This window comes from Diorhabda carinulata, chromosome 1, assembly GCF_026250575.1.
Source record: "Diorhabda carinulata isolate Delta chromosome 1, icDioCari1.1, whole genome shotgun sequence".
In the NCBI taxonomy this organism is placed as follows: Eukaryota; Metazoa; Arthropoda; class Insecta; order Coleoptera; family Chrysomelidae; genus Diorhabda; species Diorhabda carinulata.
This window is the reverse complement of record NC_079460.1, coordinates 15,251,955-15,274,288: the sequence shown is the minus strand read 5'-3', so window position 1 is coordinate 15,274,288 and position 22,334 is coordinate 15,251,955. Positions and strand designations below refer to the sequence as shown.

The following is a 22,334-nucleotide window of genomic DNA, read 5'->3' as shown; positions in this document are numbered from 1 at the left end:
GAATAGGCGTAAACAAGAACTCCATAGTTATTATAAACAAATAGCAAAGTTCAAAAAGTGAAGAAAACAAAATGTTCAAATGTTATAGCAAATATCTGTTTTGGCTATCTCATTTTGTAGAAAATAATTCATTGTATGAAGTGTAATAGTTTTCCACATTCATTTTAATTTAAAATCCTGAAAAATGATTTGCCAAAGAATTGCAGTTTTATAGGACTGCTTCAATCATTAAAATTTTATTGTATTTTCAACATTTTTATTCATTTCTTTGACTTAATCACTTTTAATTTGCATTTTGAGAAATATATGTGCAGTCATGGTCATCTATGCAAATTCTAAAAACTTACAGCTTTCATAATTTTGTAGACCTGCAGCGTTCCCAGAAGATAAAATTATATCAATCAGTATTTATCAGAAATTTTTACTAGCTACATTAGGATGACTTTTGTAATAGACAGTAAAACATAAATTTCTTATATCAATAGTTTTTTAGGAGTACAAAGGAACAGAAGTGTATTGAATAAAACACTTGGTAGAGAAAAACCTTTAATGGAAATTAATATAAAACAATAAGATTTTATTCAGTTAGAAACAAAAGAAAAAGCTGAAGTTAATACATTAAGAAACCTTCAATAAACAATATATTTGCAACTATAAGGAAATTGCTATACATTTTTACTGTATTCAATATTAATAATCAAATACAAATTTGACCAAAAAGTTTTGAAATAAATGTATAAAAACACGAGTAGTTAATTTAAATTTATGAAATTAGATAAACTTTGAACATATAAAAATTATAATATGGTAAATGAAATTAGGAAAAATCTGTATTTTCGAATTTTGTTATAATATTTATTTCCAAGCAAATAAACGATTTGATACAAAAAATATTGTTTATCGCAATGTAGTTTGATAAAATGAAAAAATAATCAGGTGCGATCTGAAAAATATATCTAGTCCCTAGGTTATACAAATATCTAAGTGATAAAAATAACAGTCTTGAAAATAAGAACAAATCATATAAAAAAAGTAGAAAATTTAACACAATGAGTATTTTTAAATATCAGAACCTTAAAAGACAGAATCTAGTTCGGCTAACTGTAATTGTAATTCGGCTAAAAGATCTAAGATTAAGTTTTTGATTCCGTTTCACTAAGAGCTAGTGTGGCTTGCTTAATTTCAGACTGAAGGGATTGATATACACTAAATTTCATTTAAAAAGCATTGAAATTAATATATAGTGCACATTTTATATTTGTATTGTATAATTAATAAATTGATATGTATGTAAGTGTTTACTTTTTATTTAAAAATATAATATTTTATAACATGCATAACTTTTAAGGCAGTTATTAATACCGTAGCCTAATAAATTGACCTATGTGATCCCTCCAGCCTCAAAAACAAAAAAAATATCGCTCTAGCATAATGATGAACCTAATCTATAAGAAATGTTATCACTGTTTAGAAGTAGAACAAATAACTTTATAACTATTACACCTAAAAAATTAGAAAAAAATAAAACATAAAACAATATCTTATTACAAATATCACTTTCAAATTATAATTAAGTCCATTTAAAGTTAAGTTAAAATAATCTAGTTCACTACTTTAAACAAATGAGATACTTGATAGATTAGTCCTTCATACTAGGTGGCACCCTTGTAAGCGTTTGCATGGTTCATTTATTACACAATCCCTCATCAAACAAATATCTCTAACTTTATAAAATTAAAATAAATATATCCAAATTAGACAAATGGAACATACCATTTCAAAAATTAAAATTAAATTTCTATACTAAAAACAATAAAATGTCAAAAGTAAAAGTATTATATGCAATACGTTATTTAAAAAGAAAGAACCTTTTGTTAGTACAACTAGTAACCTTCATCTTTAGTAAAGGTCGATTAATTTTTGGAATATCTTGATGTATAAAAAGTGTTGTTTAAACGGAAAAATAAATATTTATTCTGTATACTGATTAACTAAAACCTGAAAATCTCAAACTGTTGTTCTAACAACAAAGCAACCCCCAAATAATCTCACGCGTCTTACACAAGCCATGACAATCCAAAGTATCCCAGCCCGAATTTTTCTTGTTTTTCCACAATTATTGGAATTATTAGTTTTCTTTTCACCTACTGAAAATGATAAGTTACACAATTGGCACATCCATCGACAAAGTTCTCTTTTTGCCAACCAATTGTGAATTTCGATATTAAATTCAATTTAGTTGGAAATCAAATGGCATCTTTTTAGAGTGTGCCTGAGATGCACGGATATGAAGCGCATTTAACTAACTCTTTTGAAGGGAAAAGTAAAAACTTCTTTCAAATAGCGGAAGAAATATTAGCAGTGTTAGAACATACTCTTCAGTACCAGTACACCAACAGTTACTATTATACTGTCTGGTCCTTTTAGGCTTCCATAAATCGTTGGTTCGTATCAGGTTCAAAGGACCCGAAAATGTAAAAAGTAAATGTTGATGTAGTGATACTGTGTTAATATCAAACTTCATTAATGGTGGAATTTTATCCAGTTAAAAAATATACCATGTAAACACTAAATTCTTAGAATAATAAGAAGGGATGGCATATTTGAGTTTCATATTCCATAGAACCAATTAATTTTCACTTGTAAGAGTTAGTAAATTGCTAAAGAAATCATATTAATGTCGAAATATCAATGATGCCAAAATAAATCAGTTTTTAGATTGGAACTTTGTAGCACTACAGTAAATAGACTTTTCATTAACAAAAAAGTAGTTGTTCTAGAATTTTAGTCCTGTTTATGATAGAGAAAATCATGTGAGTCAAAATTGCAAAATGTTAAAAATATTAGCTGTTAGAAACTGGCAAATATGATTCTATTTAAAATATATCACTTAATGCAGATGCGCCATTTCTTGTTTAAAAGACTAATCCCATTACTTAATTACTATCAGAGTGTCAAAATAAAAAAATACGTTAATATGAAACTTTAAGTGGTGCTTTTAAGTCTACAAGTGGCGCCGTTTCAGACTTCCATTTTCGGCTGTAGAATCTTGTTCCAGTGTGGCATCTTCTTGCTTTTCTGGTAGTGTTTGTTTTGTAGAATCATCTGATTCATGTTCTTTATTAGCTTCCTGACGCTCAGGTGTGGGCTTTGGAGATCGGGGAACTTCATAGGCACTAGCAGAACTTGGGTTCCTTGTATGACGTCCGCTTTCATGTTTTTCTTCAAATACTGCAAAATATTTAGATGCAAATTAAAAAGATGACAACAATTAGGAAAGTCTATTTCAATTTTCAATCAAAATCAACTCGCTATAGGTATAGGTTTTTACGACAAAGTAAATTCCACAAAAACGGTCCAATTTATTCCTGGATAAGTGGAACCATAATTTAACAAACCATATCTTCAGACATTGAAGAAAAATATTCGAAACCAACAGCTGCCAGCAAAATTTATATATATTTAATTGTTCCCAAGCCCAACACCACAACCACAACTACCGAGTCATTCTTCTCTTTGTAATTGGAAACATTTCAAAAAAGATAGCAGAGGAAGATTATGTGAGAATCTAAATCAATATATTCCATCACATCAATTTGAATTGGAAGAAAAACCGTCAAATACATCCTCTCGCCATTTCAACATCTCAAGCGTAGGCTGCAAAATTAGGAGGCTGAAGGAGGATATAAAAATGACTTTTGATTTTGTTTAGCATCAAGGTTTACTACATGAACTACACAAGTCTCAGGTGCACAGGTAGAATCAATGAAACAATCTCAATTATTCTTCAGGTAACAGAGAGTTCCCCAAGCCTCACAGAAATGGAAATATCAATATACATATATATATATATATATATATATATATATATATATATATATATATATATATATGTACTTGTAATAATGTACTAGTTACATTTTTGCAAGAGTTAGAAAACAAAGGAGGTATCTGTGAGGCTTGGGGAACTCTCTATTACCTGAAGAATAATCGAGATTGTTTCATTGATTCTACCTGTGAAGATATGGTTTGTTAAATTATGATTTCACACTATCAAACCCCCAATATGTCAAGTCCACAAATCTTTATAATCGTATAAAGTCACAACAAATAATATAAAAACAATAAACCTGCAATATAACTTATGAATGTGGAAATAAATATTTCTCAATTCCTTTTGTATTGAAGAAAACAACATATAACTACATGAGCCTCTTATTATGAAAATACTGGAAAAATCTCGGTGTATTACTTACATTTATCTAGACTAATAATAGAACCGACAATTTCGTTAGTGGTGATAGCTTTATCCTCATCTAATTGTTTACGATGTCGAACTAACCACCAATCAACTAGAAATATTCCAAGAGCTAGAGTCTTTATACCAGCACACAATCCTACATATCTATATCGAAATTGCTCTATATCATATAATAAACATCGGCCTCCTTTTTCACCACATGTGCTTTTCCACAATAGACAGGTCGAGTCTATTAAATTTCCAAATAAAATAGGTGCTGGAATATATCCAAATAATCTGAATATCACAAATTGCATTCCTAGAGCGAAAGATCGCTCTTCTTCATTGACTGACCTACAACAAACAGTTTGATATGTTTTATATAGAATTATTTTTAAGAATATATTCAATAGTATAAAGTAGACTTCAAAGTACACTTCTCTTGTATATGATATCTGCTTAAGATATTAAACATGTTTTTATTAAAAACTAATAGTGGCTAAACTAATTGATTATTTATTTAAGAATAACGTAATTGGTAGGTGGCCTCATTGCCTGAGGGGAAAATAAATGTAACTTCATATTTACTGTAACAGAAAAAAATGGTTTGAAAATTTGAATGAATTAAATTGCCCTTTTGTCAGTAGTAGGATGTACTAAAACAGAGGAAAAGGATCAAGTGCGGATTTTTGAATACCTGCTATATTAAATGATCATGGTGAAAATTAAATGAACTAACAAAAAGCCAACATGAAAGTTAATCCTGTAAGAAGATTAAGTAAAGAATTTTCCACAAACGCTCAATTTGTTCAGAGCATTTTTCAAAAGTTTAATATTTTAAATCAGTTAGGTAGTTACTTCCAAATCAAGTCAAATTACATGTTTTTCACTCAGAAAATTTAACTACAATATGTCTCTAAATGGAACAATTGTAAGTTAATATAGAAAAATGATTTGTTGGATAAAACCCTATTCCTCCATAATTGTCTAGTTTATGTAACTACTTGAGAGCAAATATCAATAATATAATACAATAATAAAACATGTATGACAAATAGGTTAACAAAGAGAGGATTACATAATTAACACTTCTAGTCAATAAAAAATAAAATATGCTAAGATCTAATTGTAAACATAGGGTATATTACTGAAGTAAAACTTCATATGAAATATTTTCACCTCATTGAATACAGAAAAAAAAGTTGAGTTCCTGTATATATGCAATTACAAAACTTACTTTTTTCACAACAACTACATTAGTTTGCATAATCTTGGCACAAACTTCTTGTACAAAACTATTTTCAAAGTACTTAAATGTTTGAAGAGATTTCTAAGCTTTTAGTTGCTGTGCAGTATGAAAACTATGTGTTAACGCTACATAGTCTCTATTAGAGTAACTTTTGGAACCACATTTAAATTGGTCACGAACGAAGCACGATAATTCGCGAAAATTACGAAGTGGGCGACATCTGTTCATTTTCTTTCAATCTTCAATAGAGGTGAACAACAAAGCCAGAATACGAACTAATTTTGTTGTTTTAAAAACAATAGATAGTGTTATTTGAAAGATTAGTCCAAATAGTAAAATAAAATAATTGTTTAAAGTGCTTTTCTGAGATAAAAACAACCACACGTCCATAAGATGCACTTCGAAAACAATAAAAACATGGTATAAGTTGTAGTGATACGAATGAACTAGTTAAAATCCTATTCTAGTGGACAATAAAACTCTTGTGGCCCTTTTTGGAAGTTTCGCTTAGATATTCAAGTCTCTTCCTGCCATGCTTACATGAACAAATGACTTTCCAATATTTAATCATTCAGATGGATTGTTATCTCATGAGTTAGACCTGACGTCTGAAGACACAAACTTTCAATAGTTTTTGAATTTGCTCCTTCTAGTTCACATAATACTAAATGTCCCGCTTCAAAAACTGCTTCACCTTCTTTCAGTAATCTGCTTCTGACTCCAATATATTCCATGATGTTAAAAAGAGTTATTACATATTCGTCATTTTTTAGACCGATTCTTGAACCCAATTTTTTGTTATAACCACACAAACACGTTTAGGAAATAGCGAAAATTAGAAAAATGAAAAAAAAATTCAACCAAAATCACTAAACACATAAAAAACTAAGCGGCATCAACACCCTTACAGATTGTATTGTTATTCTCCGCTTTAGAAGTCAAATTTAGCACCATCTAGTGACATGTGATTTTCGCAAATATGGTTAGATGCTCCCAATTACTTTAGTTTTTTCGTCATACCTCACTGATCAATATCGAATCATATTCGCTATAATGTATATTTCAATTTAAATAACAAAAACTAAAATAGAAGCAAAACACTCTACAACTGCTCACGGAACTACACTTTTTCATATGCATATGTGACCTTACATAGTACTAACCTTAAAACTATCATGAGTAGAGGCATTTGTGTGACAGCCACTATAAATGTCATAAAGAATAATAATATCAAAAATGGATATATGGTATGACAAGAGGAATTGCATGGACCTGCAGTTGCAACAGGCACAACGGTAACTTCTGCATATTCACTTTCTAACTGTGAAGTGATACTTATGGACGAAGTTACACCATCTTTAATTGTCATATTTCCATGTATACCTGAAAAAATAACTCAAATTATAACATCTTTGAATGAACCAATGAAAATATTACTAAATTTTGGAAGTATGACTAATGATATATATTTTATAAATATAATAAATTTTAAACTAATATTCACACTGTAGATTCAAGAATTTCTTGAAAATAAAAAATTCTGTTACTGACATAAGTTTATACTAGGGTTATAGTGAATATCAATATCCCTATCAGACTTATTTTTAACATAAGAATCAATAACATTTAATGCTGATTTTTAATTCTGACATTTAAGGAAACATAGACAGTTATACAATAGTTATTTGTTTTCTAAGTGTTGGGAATGAGTACAATGTTTTCACTATGAACATTCAATAATCTACAACATTTAACAAAAGATCCAATTCATTACTTATTATATTATTACTTTCCAGTAAATATGCTTACTGAGTAGACGTGTTGTACATGTTCTTTGTATAAAAGTTTCATTTCAGTATGAAAAAAGTGATAAAATATTTTTGTTTATGCAGAATCACGTTGTTGAAGTGTACTTTTAGCAAATACTGTTTACATAACAGTCATATGTAATGAATTTATGATATAAATTAGTTTTTGACTAAATTGTGTAAAATGTCGATTACAAGAAATAAGGGAAACGATAAATTGCACGCAACTATAAAGATAATCCTTAAAACAATATGTGCAACAGATGAGTTTATTTCGCAACTGAATGAAACAGTACTTGAGGAGACCATTGATAACCAAAGCAAATTAATCAATGCATTAGAAAAAAGTAATGAATATTCCCGTAAGAATAACATTGTACTCTTTGGACTTAGTGTTGATGGCAATGTAAATCAAAAAGTCAGCGATGCCGTCTTAAATGTTGTAAATGATAAGATGAAGTTAGGCATTCAAAACAATATTGGAAGATGTTATAAACTGGTAATAAAAGTAATAATAAAAACAAAAGTAAACAGGTAGTATAGGTAGAATTTTATAATAACTAGCAAAGAAATTTTTTAACAAGAAATTACTTAAAAACAGCATAATAATCATAAGAGAAGATCTAAGTACTGAACAACAGAAATTATCGCAAAGGTTGGGAAAGAAGGTCCAGTATGAAGTAGTTTTGGAAATATTTTTCTGAAACTTCAAAATGGCGCATAACCATTCTTAGAAAATCTCTGATTTGCGTTACAAATAGCTTTTGCTCGATAGTTTCTTTGTATTTCTATTTCTAAACAATCAGTTTTTATTTGTACACTATATTTAGCGATAATATTCTTCTAAAAGTTCTATTAGTCTTCTAAAAAAAGTGATATGTCTACAAATGCATTATTAAGTTAATACTCTCTCATTCATAAAAATAGACTATATTATATATCAAAAATATATTCCAATATTTGTTTCTATGTTTGGAGAATTGTCTATCGTAACTTAGTACCAATTTTACAACCTAGGGTAGAGCTGGATAGTAAACTTAAGTTCAAACTATGGTTTGAACTCTAGTTTAAATCAAGAATAAACAAGGTAATAGTTAAACACACATTTTTCTGCCAGAGTTCACAAATATAATAAAAATTTGTTTTGAAGTTGAAGAAAGGTGTATGAGCAAACAAAAAAATCGTGCAATTTCTATGAAGTAGTACTTTTAATTAACCTTGTGAGAAAATATAAAGAAACAGTCGAATCCATAAAAAGTGATACGGTAACCTGGAAAGAAAAGAGAAAATGTTGGGAGGGGTTGGTAAAAATTTCATACGCTTCACCCCATTATTAACAAAAATTAGGTCATATTTTAACAAATTAATAGATTCTCTATTTCTATCCTTCCGCCACTTGGCATTAATTACTGAAAAAAACTTTTTCAGTTAATATTGAGGTGGCAGGAATAAAAAGTAGATATGAGACAATTTTAGTTATGTTTTTAAGTTCTTCTAACGTATTTACTAATAATGGATCAACTTTTGGTCAGTATTCATTTGAATAAAGCCTTGTCTTATGATATTTTTTGATAAATTATTTTGAAATTTGTTAATTCTGAATATAAATTATCTACAAATATCGAGTCTATACAGCTAATTAAAGCAAGCTAGTTAGTCTAATTAAAATCGAACCATTTCTTTGTATACATATTTAGCCTTATATATAAAAATGTATGAAGATATTAATACTTCAATAAAAAACTTCTTAGGAAAACTGTAATAGTATTTAATACTTTTTTTGTCCCATGGCCAAAATACTTGCTACTGTTACATTATTTCCTTCTAATTTTTTTATTGTTTTATTGAAAACATTTAATATATGACTAACATAAAGAAGATATTGTTTTCTACATTATTATCAAACATTCAAAAATTTTGTATGACCATTAAACAGTCAACATACAAACCAACAAAGTAGTTACAAATTGATGTCCAATTATGTAAAATTGTATCAATTGCTTGTAGAAGAGAGCCAGCCAGCCAGTTCCTATGTGTAGTTTTGTTATATTTATACCTTATTACTTTAATTTTATTAAAGTTGTTAAATACACTGAGCAGTGAGCGCCCTCTGACTAAATAAAAAGAAATTTTTGTAAGCCTCTAAGTATAACAAATAATAATGAGTTTGCATTTTGATGCTAAAAACAGTATTTTGTATACTTTATTCTATTTCAACAGTAAAATGGAAAATAGTGTAAGTAAATAGTAAAGTGAAAAATAGTATAACACTGTTTAAAACAGTATAGTTGGCAACTCTAAGTGTAACATTTGAAGAGTTAAAATACCACTAGTCACAATTTTCTCACTATCGAGTAGGCAACACAAAATACTATTTGTTCATAGCTTTCCTTTGCTAATGATCTGATTAATTTCAAATTGAACTGATGATATCAGCTCACCTATTATCACTTTGATATGGTGGGTCAAATGGAATAATAAACTGAGATATGCATTCAGTTCATCGTATTCTATGCACTAGTCAACAAAAGTAAAATAAGATAAATTCACAAATCTGTCCTATAAATTGATGTTGTTCTTTCAAAATTACTTTCGACCTCCTTTTATCTATACTTCGTGGTGAAATACTTCCAAAGATCGAAACAAGGAGATATCTTAGCAAAAAAATATGAATATATTTATTATTATTAATATGTGTTAAGGGAATAAATGGAATCAAGATGTCAAAACCATAAAACAAAAGATAACAAAAATGTAGCAAACTCTTTCAATCATTCAATAATTCAAAAAATCACATTCCAAAAATTGAATGTGATTTAATAAGGCTTCGATATACAGTAACATACCAGCCATTTTAGAATAAGAGTGAAGTAGATTTTTTAGGATCGTTTGAGAAAAGTTCAAGAGATTGGAATACCTCGATTTCTTTTGGAATTCGACTCATCCAAATATTAACAAGAGTTTTATTTATATAAAATGTTACATTTGCTAATAATTTTAATCTAGGATATATTTTATTCAAATAATTTATTAATATTAGCATCAGTATACCCTAATAATAGGGTATTTGCATTGTTTGAGAGAAAATAGTTTTGGATAGTTTATATACAAATTTTATCACTCTTTTTTAATTCTTTGATCAACATTTATAGAGATAAAAATTATTGAAAATTAAAAAATTTTGTAAGTAATTTGAACATTTTAGTAAGGCCGTCATAAGCGTGACGATATAGGTATAAAATAATCACTAAATATATGATATAAAGTAGATATGGCAGTTAATCTCTTGGTTATGGGTTAATCTAAAAAATGGTATATGAATACTATTTTGTGAAAATACCTTGACCAAAATACCTGATAAAGTTTGTTTATGATGCCAAGGAATTCGAATATACAACAAAAAAAAATATTTGAAAGTATTGGTCGTTTTGATGTTCCTGCAAGATGTAATTATTTTTGTTGCTAGGATCATTTTAATGTAAGTAAGATTCAAATTTAACATATTTTATAGTAATTAAGTTTATTATTCTTCTAATTTTTAACGTGATTATGTAATAACTTAACATATAAAAGGTTTATTTAGTTGATTTTTATATATAGTAACAAATACATAAAAAGTGTATAACAGCACACACTACCTCGCCAGCAACGATAACCTCGTGCTCATTAAGCAAACAACTGCTCAATGTTTTTATTAACCCTACGACATGACAACTGAAAACCAATGGGAATCATTTTATGTAGTTAAAAATTTGAAATTTTTGCGATTTTCAATTAAATATTTAGATATTATTGTTTCTATTTTAATTAAATGTTTAACTTTCTGAAATTATTTCATATCAAGAAATTATAAAATAAACAAAAAAATAAATACTTTTAAAAAATGCAACTACCTTATTATCTAAAAAAAATGAGCAGCATCTGAATCACAAACAATATGAATGTATACAATATTTATTTGTAAAAACCAAGATTTTGGATACTTATTAAATTGTATGATATTAGTTAGATATTTCTTGTTCATAATGGTAAATTGTAAACTTAACTTACAGGCACAATTGGTATAATTTGTACTTAATATGGAAGTACAACCAGCATGACACGGGCTAAAATAAGTTAATCCATTATTTCCACATACAGGTTCTACATCATTGATGCTGCATTCACAACCAAAGTTACATGAAGAAGTTAAATTGACTTGAAATGGTTGTGTACTGTTGAAGTATGGTATGGTAGTACCGGCCATTTTTAAATTATCACACCCCAAGAAGAATAACAATCCATAACACAGGAGACAAACTGCATTTGATATTAGAACGAATTGTACAGCCCCCTTGGGTCGGAGTTCCATTTTTTTAAGAATCACTCCACCCATAAATATTCCTATGCAGGCACCGGGAATTGCAATAGATCCTAAAAAATAAGATATTACTGAGTTGGTTTGAAACCAGTATTGTTGCTTTTTACTGAATTTCATTTGTTAACCACAATGGAGAATTTGCAATTTTTTTAAAAAATAATTTGGTAGTTGGGAAATGATTTTCCATTGCAGGTAGTACAAATTATCCAAATTTGAAATCGTTTCATTGATACAAAAATAACGATTTCATTTCTAAATCAGACTTTTTTCTCAATAGAACTAATTCTTACATATAGACAAAAAGTTTGTGTTTCAATATAAACAGTTTTCCTATACTTTTTTGAATTTTACATTCTTTAATTTCAAAATACTTACCAGTAAAAACACTTGCTTGACTTTTTCCTAAACTAAATTGAGTTTCTAAATACTTGGGTAAAAAGACAACAAATCCAGAAACAATTACAAGTTCCATACAGGCACCTAAACAAGTTACAATGTAAACTGGATTACTTGCAAGTCGCCACATTGACTTTGGAATATCTACAAAAAAATTATCAGAAATATAGGAATTAATTTTTTTTTAATATTCATTTTTGTGATTAATTATCAGATTGTAATTGCAGATTTCTTCAAATCAAATATTCAATTCAATTTGGAATATATCTTAAACAGTAGTCAAAATAACTTCTCTTGTTATGCCCTACATTCAATTTATTGCATCATTAATAAAACTTGTTATCTGCATAAAATATTTAAAGTAATTTTCCAAAACAAATATTATGAATTTTGAACACTCAGCAAGTTACTGAAAATAGGTCGGTGCTGAATCAGCTTAGTTTGTAGTCAGTTTTATGCTTATCATGAAGAACATTTTAGGATCAGTTAAGTTTGCGATTTTTCTGGAATACTAATTTTAATTTTATCAATATGGAAGGCAAAAAACAAAGAACTTAATTTATTTTAAAATGGTAAATTTAGTTATTGATCAAAATAATGTTTACAATGAATTAAGTTAATCATGAAATTGAAAGATAGTAAAGTTATCATAGTTGTTTTGATATGAAATATACTACAGAATAGAACAAAGACTACCTTTAACTTTTTTGCCATAACCCGTGTCGTTCTTAGTAGATGCATTATTGTTTTTAGCAGAATTATTTGTGTTGGTAGAACTAGTGCCAGCGTTATTAGCGGCTGCAGCTTTTTCCATAAGCTTTATCTTCTCCTTTTCATGAGTAAGTACTTTAGGAAAAGAGAAAAAAGGAATAGAAACTATAATTAGTAGTAATCCACACAGCAGAAAACCACCCCACCACATTCCAACCCATCTGCTGTCACCAGGATCTGAAACAATTTATTACTTAATATTTTATTTTAATATTTGAAATAACAGATATGATTACGCGCTAGGTGTGTTGGCTCAAAGTTATGGGAAGCATAGCATAAAGTAAGATTTGTAAAAAGAGATGGAGGATGGAATACATGATACATATATGAAATATAATACATCATAAAAACCTAATTAACTATTTGGAATAGATAAAAATCGGGATGTCCCAATGTGAAACTATAGATTCATTGTTATTCCTCTACATATCATTATATATTAGAAAAATTTTATAGAATAACCTGAAGTAATTTTACTAAGACTGGTTGAATGATGAAAATGTTACAAGATTATTTATCATTAGATTTTTTAATCTATTTGCGACCAAAGAATTGAAAAGAACATGACTTAAAATAAGGCAGTAAGGAATGTTTACGAGTCAAAAGTGTACACCTAAAAATTTATAGAATGGTTAGAAACATGAGCTAAGGAGCATACTAAAAATCATTACTATTAATGTCAGAAGTCATAATTTTATTATATGGTTTTATGAATCAAATCTCTATTACTTAAATTAGTCTCACCTATTGATATAATGTGGGTAAATGAATCCATATGAAATGATAATAAATAGGCACCGAGTAGAAATCCAAGAACTGGACCGAAAGCTGCCATACTATACATACAACCTAAAACATATTTGAATACATTTAGTAAAATACACGAAGATGATTATATTTTGCTAAGGTTGATTATACTTTTAGTTTCTCTGCCATGTTTTTATGTTATCTATCAGATAGATTAGTTTTAATACTGTTTGAAACAAACTATTAAGTTAATGTGGAGAAAAAAAAATTCGAGTGTTCATTATTTTTTACTTAGAAAAATAATTATAGAAACCGAGAAAAAGTTCCATAAGACGACCACATTTTTTTAAGAAGAGTTTTCCCAATTCATCTGTTATTGTTGCACAAAAGTTTGCTGAACTGCGTTACTATTTATTACCTTATCCGCTATATTTACCTGACCTTGTACCCTTCGATTACTTTCTGTTGCTAAACTTGGAAAAACTGTTTGATGGAAAGAGATTTCAGACAAATGATGGCAGAGTATTTTGCAGTACTTCCAAAATATTATTTTTTGATTGAAGTGAAAATATTGGAGACTGGGTTGACGAAGTGTGTAGAGATTATGTTGAAAATTGAAATAGTTTTTTACATAAAGTAACTTTTGCATTAAAAATTATACGTTGATTTGATTATCAAAAAGTGACCAAAAAACAGAATTTGTCATTCATAATTAACAAATTAGACAAATAAAAATGCTTATTAATATACTTTAATAACAAATGCAGTGATATGATATGTTGTACTGTAATAGTGTTTTTTAATAAAAAGAAAAATGAATATAAATATATTTACCTATATAAATTGATGAACTTTCTGGTCTAACGTGGTCATCTATGTAAGTAGTACCGAGGGTGAAAAGTGGGGATCCTCCGCAACCTAATAATAATTGTGCAAGAACAAACAACAATACTGGTCCTGTAGTTGAAGGTGTACCCTGAATACAATTATCACCCCTGATATTATTTGGTGCTAAAGGAGGTGAGGACAGACCCGAAGATAACCTCCCTAAGCCCATATCTTGTTCATGTACGGAGATGATTCTGCACATATTTTCTTCAGTTGTATTCATAACTGTTATGCCACTGTTTTCCTCAGCTATGAAATGTGGCACCATGAATATTAAAGATCCTATACCCATAATAACAGCTCCAACACCTATCCATACTGGAATGTGTCTCCGGCTGCCCAAATAACTTACGAATATAACAGTGATTACATTGCCTATCTCGTACGATGATGCCACCAGACCCGATAGACTCGATGGTATCTCAAAACGTTTTTCGATTGTTGTTATCACAGAATTTATATAACCAGAACTTAACGCTTGTTGTAAGGTAACGAGGAATGACAAAAGTAAGACGAAGAACTGAAATAAAAAAATATAAATAACAATTCCAATAAAAATAAACTGTAATCAAAATATTTCTGTTTAAAAATAGATGTGCCATGATATTAAGAATTGTTAATCAATCCGAGTGGTTTGACCAAATAACTATGATTTATATTAAGAAATAGAATGACACCATAATCGTCTGTTCGTCTCAAAGTGAAATTAATTCTGATATATATTAAGTGTCAAAAGTAAAAGGCTTAATATCTAGTCAAGTATGGGTTTGTGTAAAAAATATTCATTTTCACGTGAAAATTATACTGGCTAAAAAGAGCTTTAAACAAAATAAAATCATGGAAACAAAAAATACATCCCTTTATAGTGAATGTTTTGAGTTTGAGAAGGGTTTGAGGTGTTTAAGTACCTCAAAATCCAAATCAAAATTGTGTCGCGGGATTACAGATTCTCTCACAACTAAACATCGAAGCAAAGTTAAATGAAGAAAAAAAGAGTAATGTTAATTAAATAATTTAAAGTTGTTGCGGATACTTTAGGAATTTAAAAAAAAACACAAGCGAGAAGAAAAAATAAGAGAGAAGTAATCAAGTTTATACAAACAAATCCACCTTTAATTACTTTGAAAGGGTATATTCTTAATTCAAAGATTGTACAGTTACTTTATGATCTAGTTAAACATATGGAGACGGGATTCCCCTTCCACATTCCTACAGTGTATGTTGTGTATAAAGATAATCGACCAATGTCACTTTAATCTGAAAACTGTAATTCAACGAGGCATATACTCAGTAATTTCTTTCCATTAAACGGTTACAAACTTGTATGAAAAACGGTAATTTTTACACAGGTAGAAGTGAAGTGGAATCCCATCTCTATACATATAAAAAAGTACTATTTTATAATACATAATTAGCAAGTCTATAGTAATTTTTTATTGAAGTAAATGGAAAATATTTACAAAATATAATTCTTCTTATTGTTTACCTTTTAATGTTTTAATAGCAGTAATATTAATATTCATACAAATATTTGCTGTCGTTAACAGATATTAGGTAAGCTGAATTAGTTTTTTTTTTCGCCATAATTATCTGATATGTACGAGGATGGTCCCAGAAGTACCTGGCCTGACCTAGAGGTGGCGGTAGTTGTTTGAAAAATACCACTATATCAGAAAGTATACGCATATGTTTCAAGTTTCTCAAGTACTTGTATTTGTTTGGCAGCCATCAATAGTGAAAGTTTTAAGTGAATTTGTAAACATGGAAAAAATTGGTCATAGTGATGGTATACAATAGGCGTTTGCCGAACCAATATAAAAGTTGAACTCTATTCCACTCTGGGTGAGACTGCTCCTTCGTTATCCACAGTAAAATATTAGGAAGCAGAGTTTAAACGAGGCCGTACGACCTGCGAAGACCAGTATCCGACTAGTCGACAAAATTACCAAAAATGTTAAAAAAAATCCACAAAGCGGTACTGGATTATCGTCGACTAAAAGGGCGAGCTAGCAGACATAGTAGGCATTTCAAAAAGTGCGATGCATCGCATATTAACTGAAAATTAGGGCACGAGAAAGCTGTGCGCAAGATGGGTCCCGCGTTTGCTCACAATGGAACAAAAACAGCGTCGAAAGATGTTTTCATCGAGTGTTTGCCAATGTTTCACAGAAAAAGCCGAATTTTTGCGCCGTTTCACAACCATGGATGAAATGTGGGTCCATCACTTCACATCCGAAACAAAAGAACAATCAAAGCAATGGACTGAAAAGGGAGAATTGGATCCAAAGAAGTCAAAAACTGTTCCATCTGCAGGCAAGAACATGGCGTCGGTTTTTTGGAATGCGCGTGGGATAATTTTCATTGACTATTTTGAAAAAGGAAAAACTATCAACAGCGAGTATTATACAAACTCATTACAACGTTTGAGTGAAGAAATCAAGCAAAACGGTCGTATTTGGCTTATAAAAAAGTGTTGTTTTATCAAGACAATGCACCAGCTCACACATCCGCTATTGCAATTGCCAAAATTAATGAATTAAAGTTTGAATGCGCCAGATTTAGACCCCTCGGATTATTTTCTGTTTCCAGACTTGAAAAAATGGCTCGGTGGTCAAAGATTTTCCAACAATGAGAAGGCAGTTATTTGATATTTTGAGGAGTTTGACAATTTTTATTATAAAAAGGGTATCGAACTTATTTAACATCACTGGGAAAAGAGAGCAAAATAGATAAATATATTTTTTTCCAAAATTTTTGTGTTTTCTTTATTGGGCCAGGAACTTGTGGGACCATCCTCGTATGTAAAACTTGATTGTATTCGTAATAGTAATACTGCATAAGTCATTGCTATTTAAAAATAAAACAATTTATTTCCTACTTAGCAGTTATTTTGACAAAGATGCTTAAAATTTTTGATAACAATGATTGATTAACAATTAATGATTGAAATAAATACTTCTCTATTATTTTGAGGTTACATTTTATCTGTAACGTGTTCGTTAACGCGTGTTTTATTGATTTGATAAAAGTTTGTTTGAATATTTGAAACTCTGCGTTAAAGCGTTTTCCAAATATTTCTTTATAAACATTATCATAGTTATTAACATAATTTGGATTTTTGTGAAGGTTATTAGATATTATTAATAATTCTATTCATTTAATTAACAAATTGGAGCAAACGAGCATGTTATATAAATAAAATATTTGGTAATGTTGTTTAACTTTTCACAAAACACATAAATTTTATAGATCGGATTAGGTTTACGAAAAACTATTCAAATACTTGGCAGGTAGTTTTATATCCTGTAAAACAGATGATTGTAGAAAAGAAACAAAATACAAAATTGATTTGATAATCAGGAAAAAAACTAATGTTCACAATATGTTTTATAGTGATTTTATCGAGGAGCCATTAAAGCTATACCATGTGGAGCGGTATTGACTAATTTTCTAAATATTCAGAAGTGGGGCGCCAACCCAAACTAATTCTAATTTTTTTGCACTTAAGACCCATCTGAAGGGATATTTTCAGTGGGAAAACAAATTTACCTTCAATCAAAATATATCAAAAAATATATTCTTTTTTGTGTGTGATGTAGATTGGTTGGGTTTATATTATTATAATAAATAGAAATTATGATAATATGAATCTAACCTAACATAAATCATGTTACCTAAGCTGCTGCTGTAGAAAAACGATTATATGTAGTTCCATGGAATAATTATTGAAAGTCAATGATAATGTTATAATGGGAAATACAAGCATTCCCCCCTTAAAATAACTATCGGAGTAATTAAGAAGAACATTTATTGCGCGAAAAAAAAATTAGACTGTTTAAGCTGGAGCCCTACCTCTAAAGATTTAATTATATATATTTAGAGGTTGGTTACTTTGAGAAAAAGTAGCAATCTAGATTAGATTCAGAGACCTATATTTTGATATTTTTTGTTTCTATTTCTATATGTTCAAGTAGTTAAAGAATTTGAGATTGAGTAAATTTTATATAATTACGAAAAAATAGATAATGGTCGATTTCCATAAGCGCGGTTACTTTTTTTTGTTATAAAGTATTATTTCATTATAATATTTTTCTCACCTTAATTCCCGCATATTTTTGTAAAAACGAAGGCCGGCATTGGAAAATGCCGCATTCTTTTGTATTTTTTAATATCACAGGTGTTTCAGTGTAAGTCGCGGTATGTGCAGCTTTATCTCTATCAAAACTAGCTGAAGGATTTCTACTGTGGCATTTAATAACTGTGTCATGACAAAAGTTCGTTGAACATTTTGTTTCAGCGATTTCTGTCGTTTCTGGGATGGTTTCTGAATAGAGACCAGTCATTGTATACATGGACTCTTGTCTACGGTGCCCCTTACAGTGCCCCCCTTGTGCGGAGGAGCTGGACGTCGAGGCTCCATGGCTTGTGTCAGTTCCGGAGGCTGCAGTTGGTGTAGTTCCTCCGTTGCCAGTCATTTTGAGCAGTTGCTCTGGATCTTTCATTTATTTTCTTTCATTGCTATTCTACGTACAATCTGAAACAAAAGAAAATTTAATTGTAGATAAATAACACTTCCACAGTTGTTATATTAGGAAAGGACTTATAATACTTTCACTACGAGATGAAATGTGAAATAAATGTATTTAATACTTGGAATGTTTATAAAGTAACGTATAACAAATTATTATATAGCTGAAGTTGTTTCTTGAACATTGTATATATCCACTTCGATTAATAATTTTAGTCATTGAGGAGATATTACTTTTTTACAGTTTAACGTGAAAAATATTTATTATTATTTAAAAATTAAGCGTTAAGCACATTGGATTGAAAAATTATTAACTAAAATGTGATTTGAAATAAATTTGTACGTTCATGTTCTCTAACATAAAACGTATTTGTTGTTTATAGAAATGGAAAATAATTATCAATAATTGTCATTACCGTTATATTACGTCATGTAGTATTACTACTTATTGTAAAACTCGTACATTATTCAATAAATACTCGAAAGTACTTGGCACGTTTCACGAAAATACATTAATCTAACAATAGCCCCCGTTTATACTAAAATACCAGTCTTCGCTAAAGTGTTTTAATGTACGAGGGTGAATTAAAAATTCATCACACTGTTAGTTTTCCAAGTTTACTAAACTAAGACATTTGTATAACAAATTTTTTTTTCACTATGCTCTCCATCTTTAGCAATGCACCCGGTCCAACGATTCATAAGTTTCCATATGGCTTCCTGGTAGAAGGTTTTTAGTTCGGTCGACTTCCTAAAGCTTTCTTGAAGGATCCAAATGAATAAAAGTTTGAGGGAGCGAGATCTGGCCTGTAGGAAGTGTGTTGCAGGGTCTCAAAGTCCAACCTGTGGATTATGTTATGGGATGTGTGTGGTTATGATGCAACAACAAAACCTTTGATGTTAGACCATAGCATTTCATTAGAATCACTGGCTTTCACTTATTGACCAACAAATCGCACGGTAGACCCTGTCTTTGATGCTATCTGATAGCGGAACTGACATGTTTCTGCCTTTCTAGCTAGACAAAAATTGTGGCAATCGTAATTCCGCATACGTGACCACAGATACACCGATACAACGCATGAGCATCGCATTCTTATTTTAAAAGAATTGTTGAACGAGTATTTCCATCCGTTTCTTTTTTTATAACACCTTATTTGTATTATTTGATTTAATCTATGCAATCTATTACAGAAGTTATAGTACTAATATGGCGATTTTTCAAAGTAATTGCTCCAAGATGGAAATTTGACGAAATTTAATCAATTTAAGGAACTCACTTGAAATTCATCCACTCCTTCGACTGCAGAATATGTAGATTTGAGAACAAGAATATGTTTCAAGTTTCAAGTACAGCTGTTGTAATCGTAAACGTCGTTCTACATTATTGATTTCAAGCTAAGTTCAGTTTTGATATATAGGTCAAATTATATAAAGTTACACTGTAGCAAAAAATATTGTACATTTAAAAAATAGACTGAAGAAATTTTTCGATCCTGAAGTTAGCACAACTATTATATATACTTAAGTGGAAATTGGGCGTCATTTATTATCAATGGTCAAGCTTGTCTATTATTACAATCAATCAAAATAGAACGTGGCCTAAGGTCAATAACGGGACAAAGAGAAAATTCGCAAAAAATTTGGCTAAAAGATTTTGAAACAACGATTGCCTAGGTAGATTCCTTCAAGCGCAGCTTTGACGCTGCCTAAAAGTATTACTAAAAGTTGATTAACCTTTTCCAGAAAGTATTAATTATACCAGGTTTGATTTATTATAAGTTGATTCCGCGTTAATTGTTCAGTTTTTGTAGGTTTAAACAGTATTCATAGATTCAGTATTTCATTAATTAGTTTCAATGTGTTTTTACATTTTAACATTTAGATTGCGTGGTGGCCGTCTAAAATAATGCAGCTAAACAGAGGAGAAGAAAAAACTTTAGTAGATCTATTCAGAGTGTACTCGGAAATCGGTAATCACAGCTACAACACAACCAGGATCGCTGGACAATATTGCCAGTTTCAGGAATAGAAGAAGACGCTAAAATACCCATTCCATTCAATGTTTGAGTGTTTACTAAAGCTAGCAACCCCAGAAGGAATCTTCAATTTTTAAGAGCCTTTATGGAATTGCAAATACTAGTCAGGCAATTAGGAACGTCAAGGTCTCTTCATTACATCACAAAAGCAGTCTGATTAATAAATGTTGATCGAAATAAATCAAGATTCGATTTAAAATTAATTTTTACTTAAAAATGCCAGCAAAGAGGTGACTGGTATTGATGGAAGTTAATGGTTGCTGCCGAAGTATTAGGTATTGCATAAAAACAAAGTTCGGGTTCATACCACAAGCTGCCACGATTCATCAGAACTATATCGAGATACCGTTGAGAGTTAAATCTTCATGGAATAACAACAATATCTATTTTTTAATCTGTCGAAATTAATAAATGACATGTTGACAAGGAAAATTGAAAAAAATATACGTACTAGTATTCTTGGTATTAGTTGATTCTCTTTCAAGGTATCTGGTCAGAAACTTAAACGCTAATATAGGAATTTTATAATGCTGCACAATTCTTTTCATCGTTGGGTTTCTACATATCCATCCCAAACACAATGAATAACATATGCATTTCATTATTTTCGGTAGAAACGTCACGAATGACTCATTGTTCATTTGGATGTTAACCTTGACAATGCTGATGGACTGTCAAAATTGTTCACTATTCCAAAGTACACTACATTTACAAATTAATCGTTTCATTGCTTACCCCATATAATTCTTGTTGTTTTTTAAGTACGTGATCGTTTAGTTACGAATATTACTAAGACTTGAGTCTATCAGTATATACTTATTTTGAGCAGTGTATCTTGATTATACCCCGAATCATCATTTTCATAGATGTTTTGATTTTATGAAAGTTTGTCCAGTATATTATGTAGATGCTATTAATAATTTATTTCATGTGATTTGAGACTTATTACTGGAAGTAGATAATACTTACAGGAATGTTACATGAATATTAATAGATTTACTCCAGAAAGTTGAATTATATCAACCAACTATGTACTCCTAATCATTAATACTAGAGTAGGGGAAATACCATGATTTCCGACTACCCGGTGGAGCAGCGAAATATAATTATAAATAATTTGTAACAATGATTTCAGTCACCAATGATGATTGTTTATCATGGAAAGTGTATTTTAAAACATTAAATAGTTATTGAATTATATCGTAATTGAATCATACTATAATAATTTTTAATATCATTATTAAGAAGAATAAAATAAAAACGTTATACATACAATACATTCGATTATTCAAAATATTTAATATGTTC

General features: G+C 29.5%; 1 protein-coding gene across 1 annotated transcript in view; it reads right to left on the bottom strand.

Moving 5' to 3' along the window:
• Window positions 1–533: 533 nt before the first annotated feature.
• The window catches only part of LOC130900489 (solute carrier organic anion transporter family member 5A1-like), a 77,318-nt gene continuing 55,517 nt past the window's right edge, over window positions 534–22,334 (bottom strand). The window contains exons 2-10 of the mRNA XM_057811139.1: window positions 18,557–18,993; window positions 14,406–14,979; window positions 13,569–13,673; window positions 12,750–13,001; window positions 12,033–12,197; window positions 11,348–11,710; window positions 6,653–6,872; window positions 4,257–4,594; window positions 534–3,231 (exon numbers count right to left, since the gene is read on the bottom strand). Coding sequence (XP_057667122.1) covers window positions 3,005–3,231; window positions 4,257–4,594; window positions 6,653–6,872; window positions 11,348–11,710; window positions 12,033–12,197; window positions 12,750–13,001; window positions 13,569–13,673; window positions 14,406–14,979; window positions 18,557–18,961 — 2,649 coding nt within the window. The 5' untranslated portion in view covers window positions 18,962–18,993 and the 3' untranslated portion in view covers window positions 534–3,004. The remainder of the gene's footprint in view (window positions 3,232–4,256; window positions 4,595–6,652; window positions 6,873–11,347; window positions 11,711–12,032; window positions 12,198–12,749; window positions 13,002–13,568; window positions 13,674–14,405; window positions 14,980–18,556; window positions 18,994–22,334) is intronic.